At 48.8% G+C, this 23,822-nt stretch overlaps 3 protein-coding genes across 3 annotated transcripts; all 3 read right to left on the reverse strand.

Annotated features, from left to right (window-relative positions):
* Positions 1-806: 806 nt before the first annotated feature.
* Positions 807-1,811, reverse strand: LOC124689893 (caffeoylshikimate esterase-like). The gene has a single exon (XM_047223351.1). The coding sequence runs from the start codon at positions 1,809-1,811 to the stop codon at positions 807-809; it is 1,005 nt and encodes a 334-aa protein (XP_047079307.1).
* Positions 1,812-12,301: 10,490 nt separating this feature from the next.
* Positions 12,302-13,306, reverse strand: LOC124689894 (caffeoylshikimate esterase-like). Its single transcript, XM_047223352.1, has one exon. The coding sequence runs from the start codon at positions 13,304-13,306 to the stop codon at positions 12,302-12,304; it is 1,005 nt and encodes a 334-aa protein (XP_047079308.1).
* A 3,164-nt stretch (positions 13,307-16,470) lies between these two features.
* LOC124689895 (caffeoylshikimate esterase-like) lies at positions 16,471-17,529 on the reverse strand. Its single transcript, XM_047223353.1, has one exon. The coding sequence runs from the start codon at positions 17,509-17,511 to the stop codon at positions 16,471-16,473; it is 1,041 nt and encodes a 346-aa protein (XP_047079309.1). The 5' UTR covers positions 17,512-17,529.
* Between the last annotated feature and the right edge of the window lie 6,293 nt (positions 17,530-23,822).

Raw genomic sequence — 23,822 nt, forward strand, 5'->3', positions numbered from 1 at the left:
TAGAGGCATAAAGTGAAATGCCTCTGAACATACCTATTTTTAGATCACTTAAAATGCCTCTAAAAGTATCATCAATAGAGGCACATTTGTCTAAATGCTCCAAAGATCATAGTGTCCTAAAAATCAGCTCTCTCATAGTGCCCTTTTAAAATTAAGAGTCGCAGATATATATCTAATATATATATGTACATATATATGTATCAAGATAAATCCACGATTCAATATTGAAACGGAGGAAGTACAATATATTGAAATGATTGGAACTCAAATTTTACTAACGCACAAGTTTCCACATTTGGGCATTGCCGTTGAGAGGCCACCCGTCCCAGCCGCGATGAACGTAAGAATCGATGTGCGATCTTTTGCTTCCACGCAAAGGGATTCTCTCGTCGTTTATTTATGATTATGAGTTTCTATTCGCTGCCAATCGAAACACAATCATATGCCATGCGCCCCTGATCTGGATCGCCGAGAAAAGGACATCACGATCTGCCAGTACTTGGATCTGACCTGCAACTCATTTTAGCATATTATAACTTGATGTGAAGTCTGAACATTTGTAAAGTCTGGCAAGCAATTTACTATCTGACACGCAACATTGAACAGTAATGATGGAAATGAAAAACTAATGGAAATATTGCTGCCGTTATCAGATTCAGATCCTTAATCTTTCACCATTTTTCAGATCATTAGGGGCAAATGGAACACAAATAACATCACCTCCGTAGAACTTTACGAGATGAAGCAGAGAATAAAGAAAGAGAAAATGTGCACACAGGCCATCGCCGCCTTGTTTGTGTGGTGCTCTAGGCCGGTGCGGGGACGGCGGCGCTGCCGTAGCGGCGGACGCGCTCGTCGATCCAGGCGCGCATGTCGGCGAGCACGCGGTCCCGGCTCTCGTCAGGCTCCCCCTGGATGAGCGAGTGGTACATCCCTTCGTACAGGATGAGCGACTTGTCCTCGCTCGACGCGCGCTCGTACAGCATCTTGGACCCCTCCGGCGCGGCGACCCCGTCGTCGGTGCCGTGCAGCGCCAGGAACGGCACCGTCACCTCCCCGAAGCTCTCCTGGAGCAGTTCCGTGATGCGGGCCAGCTCCCGCATGGTGCCCACCCGCGGCGCGCCGCAATACCGCCTCGGGTTGGACGCGATGACCTTGAGCTTCTCCGGGTCCCGGATCGCCTTGACCACCATCCTCTTGTCCGGGAGCACGGCCCAGGTGTCGGCGAACCCGAGGAGGAGGCCGTAGAGGAACAGCCGCAGGCGGGACGGGTACATCTTCTCCGGAATGAGGAACAGCGGCCCGGAGAAGATGATCCCCGTCCACCCGGCGTCCGGCGGGGAGCGGAGGTACATGAGCAGGGTAGCGGCGCCGCCCATGGACTCGCCGAGGAGGAAGGCCGGGAGCGGCGCGTAGGCGGTGGTCTTCCGGACGGAGAGGAAGAAGGACAGGGACGCCCTGGCTACGGACTCCATGTCGCCGAGGTAGCCGTGGACGCCGTCGGAGCGGCCGTGGCCGAGAAGGTCGGCGCAGTACACGGCGTACCCCCACTGTGCGTAGCTGATGGCGATGTACTGGAAGAGCCAGGAGGTGTCGGAGCCGTATCCGTGCGTCATGAACACGACGGCCTTCACGTCGCCGTCGTGCGCGGCGGAGAGCGGGTGGAAGGAGTGTGTGAAGAGGCGGCCGCAGGGGGACTGGTAGTAGGACTCGGTGTGGCGCAGCCCCAGCGAGGCGTAGTGCTCGTCAGGCTCCGGGGAGTCGCCCCAGAAGTACTTTGTCGCCGGGGGTGGCGCTCCGGGTGGCGCCATCGCGGCGGTCGAAGTCTACGGCGTGTCAGAAAGGATCGAGGTGCGAAAATCGAGATGCGGTGAGCTTCTTTATGCTAGCTGCCGGTGAGCCGGGTGACGGAATACGCCGGCCTCCCGTGGGGCGGTTGGGGTCAGAGCCCATGCCCCAGACCGTCGTCGGTGACGATATTGGGCCATGGCGTGTCACCTTCGTAATTCAATAATTAGTTGGCGGGGATGGCTTGAACAGTGATCAGTTAGAATAGGTGGGGACGAGGAGCCGGGTTTGGTTCTGACCTGCGACGTGCGGGTGGCTGTCACGACTCAAAATACCACATCACTAGACTACAAAGACGCGATTTACCGCGTCCGTCCATCTTAAGAGCATCTCCAACAGAGGCTCTAAAATGCGCGCTCAATCCGAATATAGCGCGCGACGCTGACGCGAGCTTCAGCAGAGGCTCTATTTTACAGCGCAATAAGGAAGGCAAAAACAACACTTCACCAGAGGCTGTAAAATAGAGCTCCATAAACAAGTTTCGTCAACATGCATACAACAAACAAGATCAAATAGGACATAAATAAATCTGGAAAAATCAATTAAATTCAGAACTATACGGCGCATCTAGCTAGCAATCGATCTAACAAACAGAGAGAGCAAGCTAGCAATCAATTCAGAATTAGTCCATTCCGTGTCGCGTGCGGCTAGCAATCGATTGAGGCTACAGCAAGCAAGCGGAGGCGGAGCTCGGCGGACGCCCAGGCCAGGCCAGTGGAGGATTCTCCCGATGATGGAGGGGAAGATGCTGGCGGAGCTTCACGCTGGCGGACCGACGGCGGCCGGCTCCTGCAACCTTCGCGACCTCGTCAAGCTGCGGGACGAGGACGGCGGCCACACCCTCGCGTCTGCCATGCAGGCCGACCGCGACGGGCGGAGCTCCAGGATGCGGGGGTCGGCGGATCTCCTCGTCGTCGCAGTGCGGAGGGCTGGGCAAGGACGGGCGGCCGGCGGACCTCCTCACCGTCGCTGCGCGGAGAGGCAGGCGACATTCCAGAGTCGTTTTTCTTCGCGCGATGGGAAGAGTCGCGGTGCCAGTTTACAGCGCGCGCTAGCCGGCGCACCAGATATACCGCTTTGGATGGCGCAAACTACCGCGCGGTCTATTTTACAGCGTCTGCTGGAGGACGAAAAACGAATTCGGCGCGGTATATTGACGGTTTTTTTAGCGCAGCGCTAGTTTACAGCCTCTGTTGGAGATGCTCTAAGAAAAGAATAAGTGAAATGTTCAAAAAAAAAAGAATAAGTGAACATAAATACTTGAACCTACGGTGCTAAGTTGGGATCCCGGTGAGATTTCAAGTATAGTGTATTTTGCCAATTCTAATTTAAACTTTGATGTCAAAATTTACACTAGAAAAGCAGAATGCACAAGAAGTGAGATTTAGGTAGGATACCAATTGACACCCTACTTGAACCATACTCATGTGCTTATTATGTAAGTTACTCCCTCCGTTCCTTTCTATAATGCCTATTGTTTTTTCGCATTTGTTTCATAATATAAGAGTAAAGCTATGTTTTTTTTGCAAAGAACTCCTTCCACCGATTAGGTCAAGTCCAGAAAATCTAGAAACCGATCTGGTCATGTATTTCTGAGATCTGTTTTCAGTTTCCTATTTTGTATGTGATATCGCTAGGGGGTTTTGTGTGAAAAAATGGCTCGCGCTAATTTCCGTGCCAAAAAACAATAGGCACTATAGAAAGGAACGGAGGGAGTAACAAACATCTAAATAAACTTCTATAAATCCTTCCTATTTTTGTAACATGAACTTTCATGATAAGGTTTTTATCTTTCAGGAGATTCTGATTGATCTCAGGTATATGGTACTCTTGCCGATGTTGATTAACCACTTCAACGGTTGTGCGCATGCACGCAGCCTTGGCATTGCAGCTCAAAGAAACTTTTTTTTGTATTTACAGGTCCATGGTTTATTATCTATCTTTGGCTGCCTTCAGGAAAGTACAAGATTCTGTCCGTGAAGAAAGAGTTTAAAGACCTCGAAGATTTCGTAGTATCTTTTAGACTTTATTTTGTATCGTTAGAGGTAAATCGTGTATCTCTATCATGTAATATTTATTACTATAAATATATGTGGTATTGATTGTCAAAAAAATTTCTTTCCTCATAAATAACAAAACATAGAACTATATAAAGCTAAATCCAATTATTAGATCTCCATGATAAAAAAAAGATCTGAAAATGGAAGGGAAAAATTGTATCAGTTAAGGAGGCAGTGCTGTTTGTGCCACTATGTGCTAGAGTGAAGTCGGGGGAAATTATCAGTATATGTCAATAGCACCCACACATTAACCCGGGCAAATTTCCCTTTGATCAAACATAGATAAAATCATCATGTTTAGCAAAAATTCTAACAATAAACCAAATGCGTTTATAGTGACAAAATATAGTTGAAGAGCTCAGCAGCTACGTATGGATTCACATGTAGAATAGACTTTCAAATTCCATCAAACCAATAAATTACTGGCTGAAATTATTCTCCATAGGCCAGAAATATACCTCCCGTAACTACCATTTCCATCTTCAGGTAGAACATCTTGGGCCGTGCTGCATGGCAGAGAGAACAATGTGGGAAATAAAGAAGCTTGAGAATGTCATCACAAAATTTGGTGTGTTAATGTTACAATTCTGGTATGATACTCCTATTAATGTCAGCCATTGGCCTCCTTCCGATGTATCTCCTACTACTCGATTGATGAGTTTTTTCAAAATCATGTTACACTCATAAAGGTCATCGCGATTCATGCTTCAAAAATAGGCCTCGCTTTACTGTGTGTAGTCACTTGAAAGCACTGCTTTTTCACCGAACCACAGTGGAACCCGATTTCCATTATGAAGCATAACGGAAAAAGGCAACAAAAAGCATCCGGGTGCAAGTATAGAAGGAAACCGCCGCCTACAGCTAGCGTTAGAAGAACCTGACTTGGAGAAGTTCTAGAACCGAAATACGAACTAGCGGTATTAAGAACAAAATCAATAAAGCAGTTCCCAAACTAAACAAACTAGGAGACTCCAAACATAGGCCTGGGAGTTTCTAGGAACATATCAGCATCGCCCTCAACACGAGCTTCAGGCATTGTCAATATGTGTCTGATCATCATCAACATGATGCAAGATGGACGAACTAGCACTCAGTAAACCCAGATTGGGTGAGGAGGGATTTGCTTAATATGCCGTCATGGCCACATCTACCAAATTGTCAACACCCCTTCTTAGAGAATCTTGATATGCAATTTCATTCGAACTGCCCAATATTTCATAAACACAACAGAACAACAGATTATATCAATAGGAGATTTGATTAACTTGACATGAAGACATGACTTGTTGCACGGTTTCCAAATTGCCAAGTTTCCAAATCGAGATGTTGCGCCTGACAGGGAGAAACTGGGGGAACCACCAGAAAAATTGGGAGAAGAAAGCATGTTTATTTGTAGCACCAATAGTCCTTACAACATAGCTCCAAATATATTTGGGAGTGGAACAATTAAAGAAAAGGTGGTGAATAGTCTCTTCTTTTTTACAGAATTGGCACTTTGTATGTCCCACCCATTTCTTTTTTTGTCATATTATCTTTAGTAACTATAGCATTGTGCCAAATTAACCAGAACCAGACCTTAATTTTTAAGGAAATTTTTGCTTTCCATGAATGTTTAAAGATCTATCAAGAATTTTGTTACACAGCTGTTTGTAGACAGTTTAACACTGAACATGTCATCCAGGGTCCATTTCCACACAAGAATGTCTGGTTGGGATGAGAGGGTAATGAAACATAGAATTATGTGCAAACCTCTCATCTGATCATGCAAGTCGATGGGTAACCATCTCATAAAAGTAAATCTTCGACCATTTCTTATGACAACAACAAGAAACAGTTAGGTCTTGCTCATTACAGATCTCAAAGAGACATGGGATTTTTCCTTTTAAAGGAGTAAAACTACAACATGTATCACCCCATAAGTGGGTTCTAGTCCCATCACCAATCTGCATTTTCCTCCCACTAAAATAAATGTTCTTAATATAAAGCATATCAGATCACAAGGAAGAATTTTTTATTTATGGCTGGCTCAGAAGGAGCAGGAATTGGACAAGTATTTCCTCCACATAAAATCTTTCCATGGTCCTTTATCTTTTTCAAGCATCAACCACCATTTGGACATGAAACTAATATTAAATTTTGTTAGATTTTTTATCCCTAACCCTCCTTTGCTTCTGGATCTACATACATTCCAACTGACTAAGTGGCATCTCTTTTTTCCCTCTATTGCGAGCCTATAGAAATCCATTGAGTTGTTTCCCAATCCTTCAATATTTCTTTTATGAATTAGTCTCAAGGACATCTTGTAGATAGCACTGTTAGATAGACAAACATCAATTTTTGTCACCATGCCACCAATAGACATAGTGTTACCCATCTAACCTTCCATTCGATTTTCCTTTTTATTTCTTCCACAAATGTCATCTCAGCCACAGTTGTTCTTCTGGCACACACTAGAGTCCCCATATATCTCATAAGCCAGTTGCCAATTTGGCAGTTAAATAGTTCAACATACATCTGTAATTTATTGTCATCAGGTTGAATCAAGAGCACTTCACTTTTCTTAAAGTTGATTTTTTAAGCCAAACATGGATTCAAACAAATAGAGCAGTAATTTCAAGTTCATAACACTACCCAGATCATCCTGGATAAAGAGGATTGTATCATCTGCATACTGTAGAATGGAGATCCCCCATATCAATCAAATGTTCTGCCAGACCTCTGATTAAACCACCTTGTTGTGCATTCTAGACCATTTCAGACAAAAAATTAATTTCCATGTTGAACAAGGAGCACAAGGGTCACCATGTCTCACCCTTTTGAAGCTGCAACTATCATTAATTTTAACACTCAAAGTGCCATCAGAGACAACATTTTTTGTCTAAAACCTTTCTACATATGGCAATCAAACAAAAAGTCCCAGTTAACTTCGTCATATGCTTCTTCAAAGTCAATTTTCAAGATCACACCTTATTGTTTCCTGTATTTGGTTTCTTTGAGATTTTGTGCAGCAGCATCACTTCATCACCTATGAATCTCCCCTTAATGAATTCATTCTAGCAACCATTAATGAGCTTGTTGCATTACTCAGAGCCTTCGTAACAATTTTGAACAACACTTGAAGCAAGCATATATGTCTGAACTTTTGAATTACAGAAGCATCTTCACTTCTTGGAAGCAAACTTAATTAAAAGCACCATAACATCTACATGTGCACTTATGCATCAATAACCAATGCTTCATGTCTCAAAAATTTCCTCACCGGTGCTTAGTTTTATCGAAATAAAGGTGCAACCTGCAGGAAATTGTTATGAAAAAATTAACAATTATTTTGATAATTCTAAAATCAGCACAAACCGAGGAAAGAAACAGAAGAAAGGTAAGTGGGTAAATAGCTTGCAGTTCTATTTGATCTGGTTTCATCTATTTTGTTGGCAGATATCAACTCAATGGTGTAAACAGCATTGTGTACATTTCTGTCTCCTTAAACCATGCAAACAAAATAGCATAGCCGTGAAAGATTAAAGACAAATTTCAAAAAAGAAGTACACATTCATTAACTTTGAGCTCGCCAACATCAGTGTATTAGCCACTTTCTCCATAAGTTCGACCATTTCCTTAGAGCTCTGTGCTGCTTGCTCCCCGATGAGCTCGGCCATGCACACCTTCTTTTTTTCAGATAAAAGGCCATATATCCGACGTTAAATTAATAACGCCCTGCAGCGGCGAAACAAGTACAAGATGCTGAATCCAACAAACGAGGTAGCATTGCACACACACATACACACAAAACAAGGGCCACCCAGATAGCTACAGCCGGAAAATGCGAGTAGTCGGCTATTACAGTCTACAAAGACGAAGAGCAAACGCAGTGCGGGATACGTTGTCGAACCGGTGCTCACCCTAGCACGGGCAAACCGACAACAACCGCAACCAACGAGACAACACCACCATCGCAGACGCCACTAGATGCCGAGCACCACCAGGAATCGACCAATAGAGCTCACAAACCAGCGAGTAACACCAAGGGAGCGCTCCACGAGAAACACTGCGGCTGCAAAACATGCAGAAAGCTTTGCCAAGGAGGGCAGACAAAGGACCTCCGCCACCCAAACAACGGAGAGTCGCACGACATGGGAACTCCAACGTGGCATCTTCAAGAAGATCATGACGTAGAAGCGTCGCTACCACCAGATTTGGGGATATTAGATCTTCACACTGAGTATGCGGAGAGGCCAAGTGCCGCCACAGTGACGCCTTCAAGAAGGGAACAATGTCCGCAGACGCCGCCATCATGGCCCAAAGGGAAAGGGTTTCCACCAGCGAAAGCACTTTGTCATCCTCACAGGGTAGCGGCAGTCACCAAAGCAACCACCATACCGCTGCCACACCCCGCGGCCCGCCGGTACCACGCTGCCCGTACGACCGAGGACATCGGCCAGAACCAGAGCCCGTGGCACGCCCACCACCCCACCAGACTCCCACTGTCCAGGGCCGCCACCCCGGATTCCCAGCTCTGAGTAGTGCCAAACTAACAGACACGAGGGATACCACTGAGAAGACATAATATTCCAACGAAGAGCAAGCCGGACCACTGCACCACCACAGCCCCACGGGAAGAACACCGCCGGCCGAATCAAACCCCAATAGCCCCAAGGCTACGGGCGCCTGTAAATCCAGGGAGGAGAAGAAAGGGCTCGAAATAGGTGCACGACCCCTGCCCCGACCCGACTCGAGGCGGCCAAGATCTCGATTAGTACCACCCGCACCTCGCTTGGTCTCCATCGCGATGAGCCAGATGGACGCCGTTGCCGGCTGCGCCCTGCCGCGTCGGGCTTCACCCGCGACGCCCACGTCCACTACCAGCCCGCCGCGCTTCAAGCTCATGCCGCCCACTGCCGAAACTGCTCCCGAGAGTTGACGCCGCCGCGAGCGCGACGGTACCGCATAGTCGCCAATCCACCACACTGCCGCGCCGCCACGCCCTACCCACACGGCGCCGTCACCTACCGTGAAGACCCGGATCGTCGCGACCGCACGAGGGAGCAGGGGCCGTCGCTGCCAGTGCCACCCGCGCTTTGCCCGACGACTTCCTCTAGGGACGTCGAGGAGGAGGGGGAGGGCTAGGGAGGGGCTAGAGGGGGGCGATGCCAGGAACTCCTAGGTCACCCGCGGGGGAGACGCGGGAGCTAGGGTTCCCATGCACACCTTCTCTCCCCGCGGATTTCTTCAGCAGTAAAAGTAATAGAGAGAAACGAAAGGAAAGTGTAGTTTGGTAAAAGCAAATTATCCATGAAATTAGAGAAGATAGTTTGATCAATCAACCCATGGCTTATTACCAAGTTGCAACTCCTGGACGGATCACAGCCTCACGATCGATCTCTCCATGCCGGCGGGCGGTGGCCACCGCTTCAAGGCATATCGCAGATCTCCACGGTTTCACACTTCCATAAAACACATGACAGAGTAATATTGGAAACATAAATAATCATACATGCATCAGAGGTATGATTACAACTCAATACAATCGTCGGTAACCCCGTACCGGCCTCTTTGCACGAGGTGCCGAACGGGCGCGTCAGCGCACAATGCCACGTCAGATTCTAAGGGCGGGACCGGCATATCGGGGACTCTACAGCCGGATCCATCCTTAAATACGATGCCTCGTATGCTCTACGACAGGTTGTCATTAATTAAGCCATCGGTTCTCCAGAAGCAGACGCCGTCGTAAATGCGACGCTTTGGTCGCCACCGCCTATTTCGTGCGCCCTCCTCGCTCACCTCCGTCGCACTAGCCTCTCCACCGCCGCTCTTCTATGCTCCGCCGCACTAGCCTCTCCACCACCGCTGAGCTCCTCACCTCCTCGAACTCGCCTCTCCACAACAATCCGCGCCGGCTAGCGACCACATACTCGAACCTAGCCCGGAGCGGCCGCACGCCACTAGGGGCGCCGCAACCACCACCGTAGCCAGAGCCTATGGCCCCGCCGTAGCCTGGCGCCGAGTCCGAGCTGCCGAACTTCAACTTCGACGACTCCGACGACTTCTAGTTCGACGAGTGGAACAAGGCGTTTGAAGCAGAAGCAGATGCCGATGCAGTGGAGGAAGGGGCGCAGTGGGGCAAGGAGGAGTCGTTCCACGGCGACCCGGAGCAGGCGGCGATCTTGGGCTCCTTCAACACGCAGAGGAAGAGCTAGAGTATATCAACAACGCCCACTTAGAGCACGCCGTTGAAATCTCGTGCTAGCGGGCCGCCACGGAGGAGGCATGTCGCATCCTCATGGAGGCCGAGCGACAGAGGATTTTTGAGCTCAACGCTCAACGCCATGCCGAGGCGACCGCCCGCGAGCAAGCGAGCCGGTGAGGCCTCGCCAAAAATGAGGAGTCTCGACAATGGGAGGCAGCGCTAAGGGGGCAGCACCGCCGGCAAGCTCTGGCATCACCGGTGGCCATGCTGCACCGCCAGACGCGCGAAGCAAGGGAGGAGAAGCGGGCACGTCGAGCGGCGGCAAAGGGGGAGAACGACGACGAGACAAGCTCGTCGCGCGCTCTAACCGACGACGAGTAGATTAGGATTTATTTTAATCTAGTCTAGTTCAGGTTTCATTCAAACTTTTGTAAATAATCCTAAATTTAAATGAAATTTCACAGTTTATTTTTTATATATTTACTTATTTAAAGCTTTTTTGAGATTCTTATGAACATCACAGCCTGTGCAACATCTCCCCAAATTAAGAAGCATGTGCTGACTCCCTCGATAGAGCATTACCGACCGCGGTGTCTATTTAAACTCCACGGTGGAGATGCTCTAAAGAGCGTGCTACCGCTAGAGATGCTTCTAGACGTTGCCGTTAAGAGGTCAACGCCCTGGCCGCCCTGATCGTACAAATCTCTCGTTATGGTTTTACTTATGTTTTCTGTTTGCTGCCAATTGGAACAAAATCATGCCGTGAGCTCGTGATTTATTTATTTCTCTTCTGATCTGAAATTCTGAATCGCCGAAGACTTGGCATATGATCGGCTGCTCGGTAGTTGGATCGGATCTGAAACTCGTGTTACTCCCTCTCTCACAGTTTATAAGGCACGCGCGTACCCCTAGGTCGCAAATTTGATCAAGTTAGCATTAGTTATATGTTATAAAAATTACATCATTAGAAAGTTCAGATGTTCTATTTTCTAATGATATAATTTTTGTATTATTTAATTTAAATTATATAGGTTAATTTGATGACCTAGGGGTACGCGCGCGCCTAATAAACTGTGAAGGAGGGAGTAGCGTTTTTTCTTTTATAACGAAGGCAAAAAAAATTACCTTGCCTATTAATTAAGAAAAATATCTAATTTTTAGAAGAAAATCTAGCAAAAACCTACGAAAACTAGGTCAAATCCACAGAAACTGCACACACGAAGCCAAGCCTAACAACGATTCGAATAACAGAGCTACACCCACTCTAGCTAACACAAGAGATCACAAGGCGACCTGAACAAACTTTTTTATTTTTTGACAAGTCATTGTATTAAGCTGACAAGAAACGCCATAGAATGGCTACAACCTCACACATGCCTTTCGGCTTACAAGGCACTCCTACAATGACAAACTCGCCTTGCCCAACCTCAACCCAAGAATGGCGAGAAGTGGGGGCACAGACTCTCCAGACCGCGTCACAGCCAACGCCACCCAACAATCACCACAACACGACCAACAACCAAAGTTGCTCAGACCAACGAACCACTACATGCGCCTAGAAGATGAAGCGAGTTAGTGGTTTGGTGTGACCAACTTGAGAATGAGTTGATTAGAGAGTGTTGGCGATGGCGTACATTGCGCCCCGGAGACTCACACCTTGAGCAGTAGCCAACATTGGCAAGACCACCACCTCCGAGTGCATTGAGACACCCCTCGCAGCCAAAGCAGCGCCTAGGGTTTCCCCAACATCGACAAATCATGAATTGTGAGCACTCATCAATCAACTGCTATCTAAGATAGACATCAACCAAAATGACGAGAAAATCGTAAATCTCTCTAGCAACGATTGCTCCGAGCACCATGTCTTAGCATCTTATAACTTGATGAAATCCGAACATTTGTTAATTTCGGCACGAAATTTGTCAGAAAACAAAAATGGTAAACGCAATTGTTCCTCTTACAACGGCGCCAAAGGGCTGAGAATGTTCAACAAAAATGATGGGAAAGCAATACTAATCGAACTATTGCTGTTATAGTCAGATTCAGATCTTTAATCTCTCACGAAAAAGAAGTTTCAGAATTCAGAGCATTAAGGGCAAATGGAACCCAAATAATATCATCTCCACTGAACTGTAGACGAAGGAAAGAAAGGAAGGGAAAATGCGCAGAGATTACGTCGGGCCATCGCCACTTCCTTGGTGTTGCCGTTCTAGGCCGGCGTGCTGACGGCGGCGTTGCCGTAGCGGCAGATGCGCTCGTCGATCCATGCGCGCAAGTCGGCGAGCACGCGGTCTCTGTTCTCGTCCGTCTCCCCCGTGATGAGCTCGTGGCACATTCCGTCGTACAGGATGAGCGACTTGTCCTCGCTTGGCGCGCGCTCGTACAGCATCTTGGACCCCTCCGGCGCGGTGACCACGTCGCCGGTTCCGTGCACTGCCAGGAACGGCGCCGTCACCTCCCCGAAGCTCTCTTGGAGCAGTTCCGTGAGGCGGGCCAGCTCCCGCATCGTGCCCACCCTCGGAGCGCCGCAATATCGCCTCGGGTTCGAGCCGGCCACCTTCAGCTTCTCCGGGTCCCGGATCGCCTTGCCTCCAATATTGTTGTCCGGCAGCACGGCCCACGTGTCGGCGAACCCAAGGAGGAGGCCGTAGAGAAACAGTCGCACGCGGGACGGGTACATCTCCTCCGGGATGACGAACAGCGGCGCCAAGAAGATGAGCCCCGTCCACCCGGCATCCGGCGGGGAGCGGAGGTACATGAGCAGCGTGGCGGCGCCGCCCATGGACTCGCCTAGGAGGAACGCGGGGAGCGGAGCGTAGGCGGTGGTCTTCCGTACAGATAGGAAGAAGGAGAGCGACGCCCTTGCGACGGACTCCATGTCGCCGACGTAGCCGTGGATGCCGTCGGAGCGGCCGTGGCCGAGGACATCGGCGCAGAACACGGCGTACCCCCACTGCGCATAGCTGATGGCGATGTACTGGAAGAGCCAGGAGGAGTCGGTGCCGTATCCGTGCGTCATGAACACAACACCCTTCACATCGCCGTCGTGCGCGGCCGAGAGCGGGTGGAAGGATTGGGTGAAGAGGCGGCCGCAGGGTGACTGGTAGTAGGACTCGCTGTGGCGCAGCCCCAGCGAGGCGTAGTACTCGTCGGGCTCCGGGGAGTCTCCCCAGAAGTACTTTGTCGCCGGAGACGGGACACCGGTTGACGCCATCGCCGCTATCCGAGAGGCCGCGGCGTGTCACGGAGGAGTTGCGAAAATCTAACGGAAATGGAGATGTGATGACCGGCTTTATTTATGCCAGCGAAGAGCCGTTGACGCTACATGGGGTATATACATCCCGGCCTCCGTATGGTAGCTGGCGTCAGAGCATGATGAGTAGTGGGAAACATGCCCCCATATTGGTTGGTGGCTTGCCTATCATTTTGGTTTATGCATGGTAAAAAAAATTACAGGTGTGATTAGTAGAATGATCTCATCGAATATCAATCTCAGTTGCAATCTATTTGCAACCCACCGTTAGCACGAATTACGAAGCAGTTTGAATATATTTTTATAGTTGCAACCTTGCTCACTTGCAACTGAAAAATCCATGAAAAAATGTGTGGCTTCATAGGTATTAGATGATCATCCATGTTTTCGTGGATGGGATGGGACCATCCTTTTTCTGTTTGGTTGAGGGATATAAGGTGGATGGGTTGAAGTGTGTTTACGTTAATAATACGGTTTTGCTAATTCTCAGCTGAATGAGAATTAACTTACCTCTCGGTCAAGTTCAACACTATTAGATTTGCATGCCACTTTTGCACTTATGAGTTGCAAATTAAGCTGCAACTATTTTTTTTTTGTTGCAAGTTAGATTGCAGCAAGAAAAAATACCTAGACCGTTAGATTTGCTTAGTGATTCATGCTAGTCATGAATTTCGGCGTGGGCTGCAACTAAAATTTGATGACATCACTTGACTAAAATCAAAGTTAACTCATTTAACTGAGAATTAGTAATACCCATAACAATAATAGCAATATAGCGAGCTATTAACAAGCGGATATTCTCGTGTCGTGGAGGGGTGTGGCAATGCAATCCCTTTTCACGTATTCTATTTGTGGCAACACCTAACCTACTTCAAACAATGGTTATTAGCTTGTTGATGTAGGGGTACTAACCCCTCCATTGCTGATGCGTCGAACTGAATTTCCGATTGTCTAGTACGTTGACGACACTTCTTGTGCTACAAGCTTGTCCACACTCCACACCAATTATTGGCTCTAAAGGATCTTATTCAGGTTTTTAAAGCTGCAACAAGATTCAAAGTCAACTACTCAACAACTTGATGCCTGTTACCGGAACTTGGCGACGTTTCTGCAGTCGTGGGGAGACAGGAGGGTGGGAAACCTCAAACTTCAAATTGCCATGGTAAACATTATGATCCATCGGTTTGATGCGGCCCAGGGCACGTGAGGTTTGTCCTAGAGGAGTGTTGGCTAAGAAAAAGCCCTAAAACAATCGGTCTTAGGCCTATCCTTACTTGAAAGAACCATGGACCATCAGAGATCTAGGATGCGTTGGCTCAAGGATGGGGATGCGAACTCGAAGTTGTTCCACACTGTGGCGAATGGGCGGCGCGTCAAGAATTTCACCCCTGCCATACGCCAAGGCGATGAATTGGTTACTGATCCAGAGCGCAAGGGAAAAATCTTTTTCGAGGCTTACATGGATCTTCTTGGCACGATCCACACAAGAGATTGCACCCTTGATCTTGAGGAGTTGGGGATGCCGGACAGGTCAGATGATCTTGTTGATCTGGGAAACATTTTCATGGAGGAAGAGGTTGGGGGCGTCATCATAGAATTGCCTTATGACGCCTGGCCAGATAGATTCATTGGAGCGTTTTACCAGCGTGCCTCGCCAATTATAAAACCTGAGCTTATGGAAGCAATCTGCAAGTTGCATGTGGGCGACAGCAGGGGCTTTTGCAGGTTGAATAGAGCGTTGATTTCCCTCATACCCAAGAAACATGAAGCGACTGAAGTGGGTGACTATAGGCCAATTAGTCTTGTACACAATTTTGCCAAGGTTTGAACCAAGCTCCTTGCCAATAGGTTGAGACCCAATATGGAGCTTCTTGTCAGCAGGAATCAGTCTACATTCAATAAGGGACGACATCGGCATGCAAATTTCATCATTGTCCGTCAGATGGCTAGGAAGATCAACTGCTGAATGGAGGTAGGTGTCCTTTTGAAACTCGATATCTCTCGCGCTTTTGACTCCCTCTCCTGGGCTTTCCTCATTGATGTGCTACGCAAACTCGGATTCCCGCGTTGGGCCGCCATTGCGCTTCGCACGGCATCCACGCGTGTGCGGGTTAATTGAGCACCTGGAGAAAAGATCGTGCATGCTCCGGGCCTTCGCCAAGGAGACCCACTATCCCCACAGTTGTTCGTTCTCGCGATGGAGTACTTCACGCTACTAGTCTGCAGAGCCACAGACTTGGGCCTGAGCTATCTTGGGTCGATAACTGCACTCACATCCAGAGGCTCTCCATCTATGTCGGTGATGTTGTTGTCTTTGCTAAACCTCGAGCCCTTGATCTGGTGGTGGTCAGAGAATTGCTACACATGTTTAGCATGGTTTCTGGACTGCATGTTAACTTCAGGAAGACTTCGGCCACATTGATCCGAGGTGGAGAGAAGGAGATGAGACTCGTCGCCGACATCCTGCATTTCCCTAACAAAAAAAAGTATACTCTGTTTCTACCATGCATTCATGTGTTTTTACTTTTTTTTTCTTTTGCACATGCAATTCTCCCATATTTTTTTGCTTTTACGTTTTCTATGTTTTTGAAATCCTGCATATTAAAGATGCCCTAAATTCAGTTTAAAAAAAGATGCCATAAATTTTCAATAAAATTACTTTAAACGAAAGAATCTGTCAGAAGTTTTGGACCGGAAAGACCCAATTAGAATTAAGAAACATGACACTAAGTACTGTCAGACTTTACCGAGCAATCGGCCAAAAACATCGTTGGCATGCGTTGTATGAGAATTAAATAATTATCGGTCGACTGAGACTTGTTCTACTTAAATAAGTACGTTGATCTTATCTCTAAATCGGTATTAGTATCTTATAACCTGAAGTCTGAACATTTGTCAAGTTTGGCACGCAATCTGTCATAATCGGACGCTAAATTCAACATAAATGATGGAAATGCAAAATCGACAGAAGTAGTGTAATTATTATTATCAGTTTCCGATCTTTGAATCTCTCTCAGAAACAGATGCAAATGGAACGGGAATAACATCATCCCCGTAGAACAGTAGGAAATGAACAGTATGAAATGAAGGAGAAATGGAGGAGATGTGCAGAGAAAGAACGTCGATCAGGCCATGGTCACCTCCTTGGTGTCGTCGTTCTCGGCGGGCACAGCGGCGCTGTAGCGGCGGACGCGCTCGTCGATCCAGGTGCGCATGTCGGCGAACACGCGGTCGCGATTCTCGTCGGACTCCCCCTGGAGGAGGGAGTGGTGCATCCCCTCGTACAGGATGAGCGACTTGTCCTCGCTCGCCGCGCGCTCGTACAGCATCTTGGACCCCTCCGGCGCCGTGACCACGTCGTCGGTGCCGTGCATCACCAGGAACGGCGCCGTCACCTCCCCAAAGCTCTCCCTGAGCAGCTCCGTAACGCGGGCCAGCTCCCGCATCGTGCCCACCCGCGCCGCGCCGTTGTAGCGCCTCGGGTTGGACGCGATCACCTTCATCTTCTCCGGGTCCCGGTTCGACTTGGGCTTGAACTTCCCCCCTACCCTCTTGTCCGGGAGCACAGCCCAGGTGTCGGCGAGGCCGAGGAGGAGGCCGTAGAGGAACAGCCGCACCCGGGACGGGTACAACTCGTCCGGGATGAGTAGCAGTGGCGCGGCGAAGATGAGCCCCGTCCACCCGGCGTCCGGCGGGGAGCGGAGGTACATGAGCAGCGTGGCGGCGCCGCCCATGGACTCGCCGAGGAGGAAGGCCGGGAGCGACGCATAGACGGGGGCCTTACGGACGGAGAGGAAGAAGGAGAGCGAGGCCCTGGCGACGGACTCCATGTCGCCTACGTAGCCGTGGATGCCGTCGGAGCGGCCGTGGCCGAGGAGGTCGGCGCAGAACACAGCGTAACCCCACCGCGCGAAGCTGATGGCGACGGTCTGGAAGAGCCAAGAAGAGTCGTTGCAGTACCCGTGGGTCATGAACACGGCGCCCTTGACGTCGCCGTCGTGCGCGGCGGAGACCGGGTGGTAGGAGTGGGTGAAGATGCGGCCACAGGGGGACTGGTAGTATGACTCCGTGTGGCGAAGGCCCAGCGAGGCGTAGTACGCGTCGGGCTCCGGGGAGTCGCCCCAGAAGTACTTCATGGCTGGCGGTGGAACTGTGAGCGGCGCCATTGCAGGGCGGGTCGAAGGTGCTGCGGAAATCTGCGAGAACAATTATGAAAGGGAGTAGCACTTTCATAATTGTAGCAGGTGAGTGGGTGACGATATAGGAGTAGGAGGTATCCCTGGCCAGTTGACCATGGCAAGTGGCCACAGCCAACAGTTCCCCACGCCGGCGTCGGTGATGGCATGGCCGTATCGAGGGTGGCTGCGTGTGCGTGGGATGAAGCTGGATTTAAAACTCGGAGCCCGCCATCTATTTCTCCCTCGGTGAATAAGTATAGTATTTTCTTTTTTGAAAATCAAATATTTATGAATTTGATCAAGTTTTTACAAAAAAAGTACCATATGTAATATTAAACAACTACATTTAGTGCTATAAATGATGTTGTGTTTTACTATAAAATTGATTAAAGTTAATAAAGTTTGACTTAAAACATGTCCAAACGTACATTTATTTGAGAACAGAAAGAGTACTAAGACTAGTCATAATGGAAAGTATCATACACTAGTATCATATACATGATACTAGTTTGTGATACTACCTCCACAATGCATAGTATCATAAAATGGTACTACCTCCGTCCCAAGGAATAAGGCGCACGCGTATTCCAAGGCGAACTTTGACCATAAAAATTAAGCAACAAAATCTTGGTTATAGTATATGTAATTAGTATCGTTGGATTCGTATTGAAAAACACTTTCTAATGATGTTAATTTTATACCAACAATCTTTATATATTTAAAATAATTCTTAGTCAAACAAAAAGCACGTAAAACGAGGGCGGCTTATTCCTTGAATCGGAGGTAGTATCATACTTATGTCATATTTAATGTTTTGTAGAATCTTAATGCAAATGTGTGTACATGATGTATTTTTTATTAAGTTTTCTAGGTTTATGTGTCATGATACGGTATCATATTATGATACTACTCTCATCTCTCACCTCATTAATTGATACTACCTCTGTCCCAAGAAATAAGGCGCACGCGTATTTCAAGGCGAACTTTGACCATACAAATTGAGCAACAAAATCTTGGTTATATTATATGTAATTAGTATCGTTGGATTCGTATTGAAAAACATTTTCTAATGATGTTAATTTCATACAAACAATCTTTATATATTTAAAGTATTTCTTAGTCAAACGAAAAACACGTAAATCGAGGGCGCCTTATTCCTTGAATCGGAGGTAGTATGACACATCAGATTTTTGCCAACATGGCATCTATGATACTACCTATGATACTTCCATTGGGGCTAGTCTAAGTTTTTTTTTTTTTTTTTTTGAGGATAAAATGAGTAATGAGTAAGTTGACTTGACTCGGTCAATCTGAGCTTGTTATTAAGAAACCCATTTAAAGCCTTTCACAATACTCCATACTAGACATTTCTTAGCTAGTAGATTATTTCTTAGCGTGCTATCCTAGATAACATTGCATTCTAAGAGACAAAATTATCCCAATTCATTGCATCTTAATTAAGTATTGTCTCTATCATAGACATGTGATTGGGCCGGCTAGACATTTTTTCTATCTATAGACTCCGTGCAAGTGTCGTACTATCTTACTCCCTCCATTACCTTAAACAAGACGTAAAATCTTTGGCTCTATGATCAAGGCAGCAATGGTACTCCCTTCTAATCGATTTAATAGGCGCACACATAGTTTAAAAATAACTTTGATTATTATTTTAACGAATAAAATATAAAATATACTACCTCCATCCCAATGTTTAAGGCTTATATTTTTTTTGAAAAGTTAAACGAACTAAAGTTTGACCAAATTTTTAGAAGAATCTATGAATAAATATGATATTTTGTAGATATCATATGAAAATATATTTCATTATCTATCTAATGATATTGATTTTATACTTTTTATGTTAATATTTTTTTGATAAAAACTTGGTTAAACTTGACGTAGTTTGATTTTCTAAAAAAAAATATGCTTTAAGCTTTGGGATGGAGGTAGTATGTCACAAAAATTATTTCATGGGAAAGCTATTTTAAATTTAAATCTAATGATATAGATTTTGTAGACATATACGTTATATCTTTTGTAACTCTCGTAGTCTCCTTCTAGGCCCTTTCAGAACTTCTTTGTCCCATCGATGTAGTGCCTTATGCACTTCCTTCATATGATCGCTCAAAGTTGAACCCGCATGGAGTTGCTTTGCTCGTTACCATGACGTTTGTATTATATTTTCCACTGATTCCTCGCACAACAATCACGCCTCAAATCTTAGTGGTCCTTTTTGTGGCATTGCATGCATACATCATTGTACTCAGTATTAATAAGAATTGGCCTATGATCCGATTTACCGAAGTCCTCATTGACAACACCAATAAGCGGAAACATTGCTAACCATCTTGGATCACAGACGGATCAAGTCTCTCACGCATCCTCCCTTTTCTCCATGTGAATATATCACCTACCATGACTCACGGTAGGTCAATTGCAGTGTGCAAAGGTCGAAAATATTCCCAAATAAGATGTTTTTTTCTCGCCACTTGGTTCACACATAAACCAGTAAGTCGTCATCCCAACCCGCTGTGTTCGTCAATGCGGAAGTTCGGGGTAATATCCTTTGATGTGACATTGATCTCTTTATTCAAGAACATCACGAGACCCTTCTCCCATCACTCTCCGAACCAACATCTCATCAAAATCCAACCTCCTTTGTAAAGTTTCCGCCTTTACTTTACCCAAATGCGCTTTATATAGAAAAAACACATCCGGTTTCAGACGCGCCCGAAGCTCCAAAAGCGCACGTACTGCCGAGAATTTGCGCATGCCTCGACAATTCTACCATATGGCGATCCTTGCTATCGGCAACATCGTCGAACGATCTTGCCGATGAAAAAGGATGGTGAAAGTGAACTGTTTAGACTTCACCTTTGGAATCCTATCATCAATGTCGTCGACCGATCCTGCCGGCGACATACGAAGCCCTAGGTCACCTTTGGAATCGCCTCAGGTCAGGTTCCAAAACAAATTGAACAACAAAAAATGAACCTTTGGAATCGCCTTGTGAACCTAGCAAAAATTGAACAACACAAAAACAAACAGGAGGGAAACTGACAAAACCGAAAGAAAAACGAAGAAAAATAGAAAAACCCGCCATTCATGGGCAGACTCCTGAGCACACAGGCCCGCCCAAAATTCCCACGCGCAGATAGGGGCCGCAATAGGCAGTGAAAAGGATGTGCCCATGTTACCGATCTGGTACATTCCAAATCTGCCCAAGGGGTGTCCCGGGCCTATCTGTTCGGCCTCATTGCGCCTGGTTAGCCCACGACGTAAGGCGACGCTTTGCCAAGAGAATGTTACAGCCTCTCTGTGCATAGCGGCTTCTGGCCCAACTATGTACAGGGCGCCTAGCCCAAGTAACATATGCAGAAATCGAGTTTTTCTATTGTCCTTTTTTTTGTTTGGTTCTAAAATAAATAAATGCAGCGACCTACTCTACCAGTAGCAGAGGAGGAAGGCGAAGTAGAGGACGCTGCGTGGACGCCGGCGCTGTGGAGGACCGCTCGCTTGCTTGTACGACCGGCCGGCGCCTAACCGGTGGTAGAAAGGCGAAAGCATCGGAACCTCGCCGCGCCGGTGGCGTGATTCAGTTTGGGACAGACAGACGTGAGATGAGTTTGTACCGAGCGGAAACTAGCAGCGAGATGCCATCCATGCACGGAAGGAAGAGCGCGTCGGCGAAAAGAGCAACAAAAGGGTGAAAACGTGACGGCATGAAAAAGTGCGTGTGGCTGGCGCGGCGTGGGGCGAGACGTCCGTGACGGTCACGCGCCCGTGGAGCCAAAAGACAAAAGAGAGGTTGGCACAGACCAGCAAGAAAGCGCTCCGGTCCAACCGCGGTTGAGTGAATCCTCCGCCTCGCAGACTTGCACACACACACAGCTCTCGACCGCCAATTTTACCACGGGACGACCCACGACGTGAGGGCATCTCCAACACGTCTACCCAAATTGAACGCGTTGGCCCGTCTAAATTAGACCGTTTGGGTGACCGTATAGACACGTGGACACACAAACTTAACCGACGGTCTGTTTAGGTGACGCACTACATCTAACGCGCGGACGCACCGCGAAAGTCAAAGACCACAAAAAGAATAATTAAACTTAAAACATAATTTACTTAAACATATGCCATATTTTAGGCAAATTTATAAACATATGCCCTATTTTGGGCAAATTTATACAAAAGAAAGCCCTCTATATGGGTTTTAATCTTTAAAAAAAAAAAGATAAAACCCAGTTGACCTCGTCGCCGTGGGCGTCGATGACGCCCCCGGGCGGCGACGCGCTGTTGTGGCTAGTGGGGCCTCTTCCCAGGCCAAGTGGGGGTCCGGAGGGCTAGCCGCCCGCAGCTATGCCTCCTCCCTGAGACAGAGGTGGCGCCCCTGCTCCGCCTGACGCCTGGCCTCCTCGTGCCGGAGCCTGGCTTCCTCCTGCCGGCGCGCCTGGCCCAGCAACACCCAAGCCTCGGCGTCCTCGACCGCCTGCCTGGCCTCCTCCTCCATCGCGGAGGTGCGGAGCACCGCCGCGAGCTGCGGCCACTTGGCCTCCTCCTCCGTGAGGGACGCCGCCAGAGTGGCGCGCATGTCAGGGTCGTCGTCCTACTCGGGCTTCGGCACCGACGACGCGGCTCGCATCCTCGATGTAGAGCCCGCCGCGGTAGCGGGCAGCCCTCAGCGCTAGCGCGATCCGTCGGCTGCTGCCGGCCTCGTCGTCATTGGCGCCGGGAGCGAAAGTTCTCTTCGGGACCATAGCGGCGGAGTTGGGCGCGTGGGGAGTTGGAGTGCGAGTGGGGAAGTGTACTAGACCTCGCAATCCACATTTAATAAGACACGCCTCCGCCCACCGACAGCTAGGTCCAGGGAGGCGAGTAGGTGGACACGCAAGGACGTCGCATTTGTGACAATGCAAACCGGGACTAGGTTTAGACTAGGTTTAAATCGTCTCGAACACCGTGACCATTTGTATTTGGATAGTCACGATATTGGGTCCCATTTTTATCCGTGAGAGTTTGGACGGGTCACCGCTTTGGAGATGGCCTGAAGCGCGAGAGACGGGCGAGCCGCTCCGCTCATCACGTGGGAGGCGAAGGCGACGGATGGACGGCCCAGGCAAAGCGCGGCGCGGGGAGTAGGGGAGGTGCGCGCGCGCGTTCCTGGCCGTCAATCACAGGCATCGCCTCGAACTCGGGCGAATTCTTTTAAAATAATACGAATTATTTCATAAATTTTATGAATGTCACGCGTTTTGAAATTTTGAAAAAATTTCAGATATGTGACTCGGTCGGTTTTCAGTCGACCGATCGGTCTACCGGAAACCATTTAGGCTGTCGGCCAGGCTGTTTTCCTACGTCGTGTCAGAAATTGATCAGCTCCGGGCCGATCGGCCCGCAGCGGACCGACCGGCCAGCAGCAGGCCAATCGGCCAGCTAGCAGCCGACCACCTCTACAGCTGCCCGGCTAATTAGCACACGTCTTCGCAGCTAGCAGCCCACCACTTCTAAGTACCTGCTGTTGTCCAGCGGATTAGAGCTGATTAGCACACATACTCAGGGCATCTCCAGCGATGCGACGCAAACGGATGCTAACCGTTTGTGTCCGCCGTGACCGGAAATGCGTCTAGCACCACCTCCAGCGGGGCGACGGAAGATGATCGGGTCTTTCGCGAAGACGCAAATCTGGCCCTACACCGGCCTCGGTTACTCGCAGTCGCGCGCCCTACTACTGGCCGCCGGAAGGGCCGGCGCCGTCGTCGAAGCGGGAGTGCTTCGCGCACTCCGCGCGCTGCGCACGCTGGCGAATAGACATCTCGTCCTGCCGCATGCGGCATTCGAGGGCCTCGGCCAGGGAGCTGCCCCACAGGGCCTCCGCCTGGCCAACGCCACCTGGGTAGCCGCCGCCTTCGCCGCCGCCCGGGCCTCCTCCTCCTCCGCCGCCGCCTGGACCGCCGCCGCCGCGTCCTCGTTCGCCTGGGCCGCCGCCACGTCGGCGATGAAGCGGGCCCTGTCCCTAGCCGCCGCCGTCACCGCTTCGTCCCTGGCGGCGATGGCGACCTCCAACTCCCGGTTCTCCTGCTCGACCCGCGCGGGAGAAGGGCCCCTACACTGGAGCGAGTCCAGGTCGGAGCAGATTAACCCCCGAGCCATGGCCATCGCATAGCTGTGGGCTTCATCCTCCGCCATCCAAGCCTGACGGCGCCGGGCGTCCCCGGCCCGGGGACTCGAAGGACGCGAGCGGAACCCGCCGGTCGCCGGCGCACTCGAAGCGGCTTGGCACGGGGGGTGGGGTCGTG

Source organism: Lolium rigidum, chromosome 2, assembly GCF_022539505.1.
Source record: "Lolium rigidum isolate FL_2022 chromosome 2, APGP_CSIRO_Lrig_0.1, whole genome shotgun sequence".
Taxonomy (NCBI): domain Eukaryota; kingdom Viridiplantae; phylum Streptophyta; class Magnoliopsida; order Poales; family Poaceae; genus Lolium; species Lolium rigidum.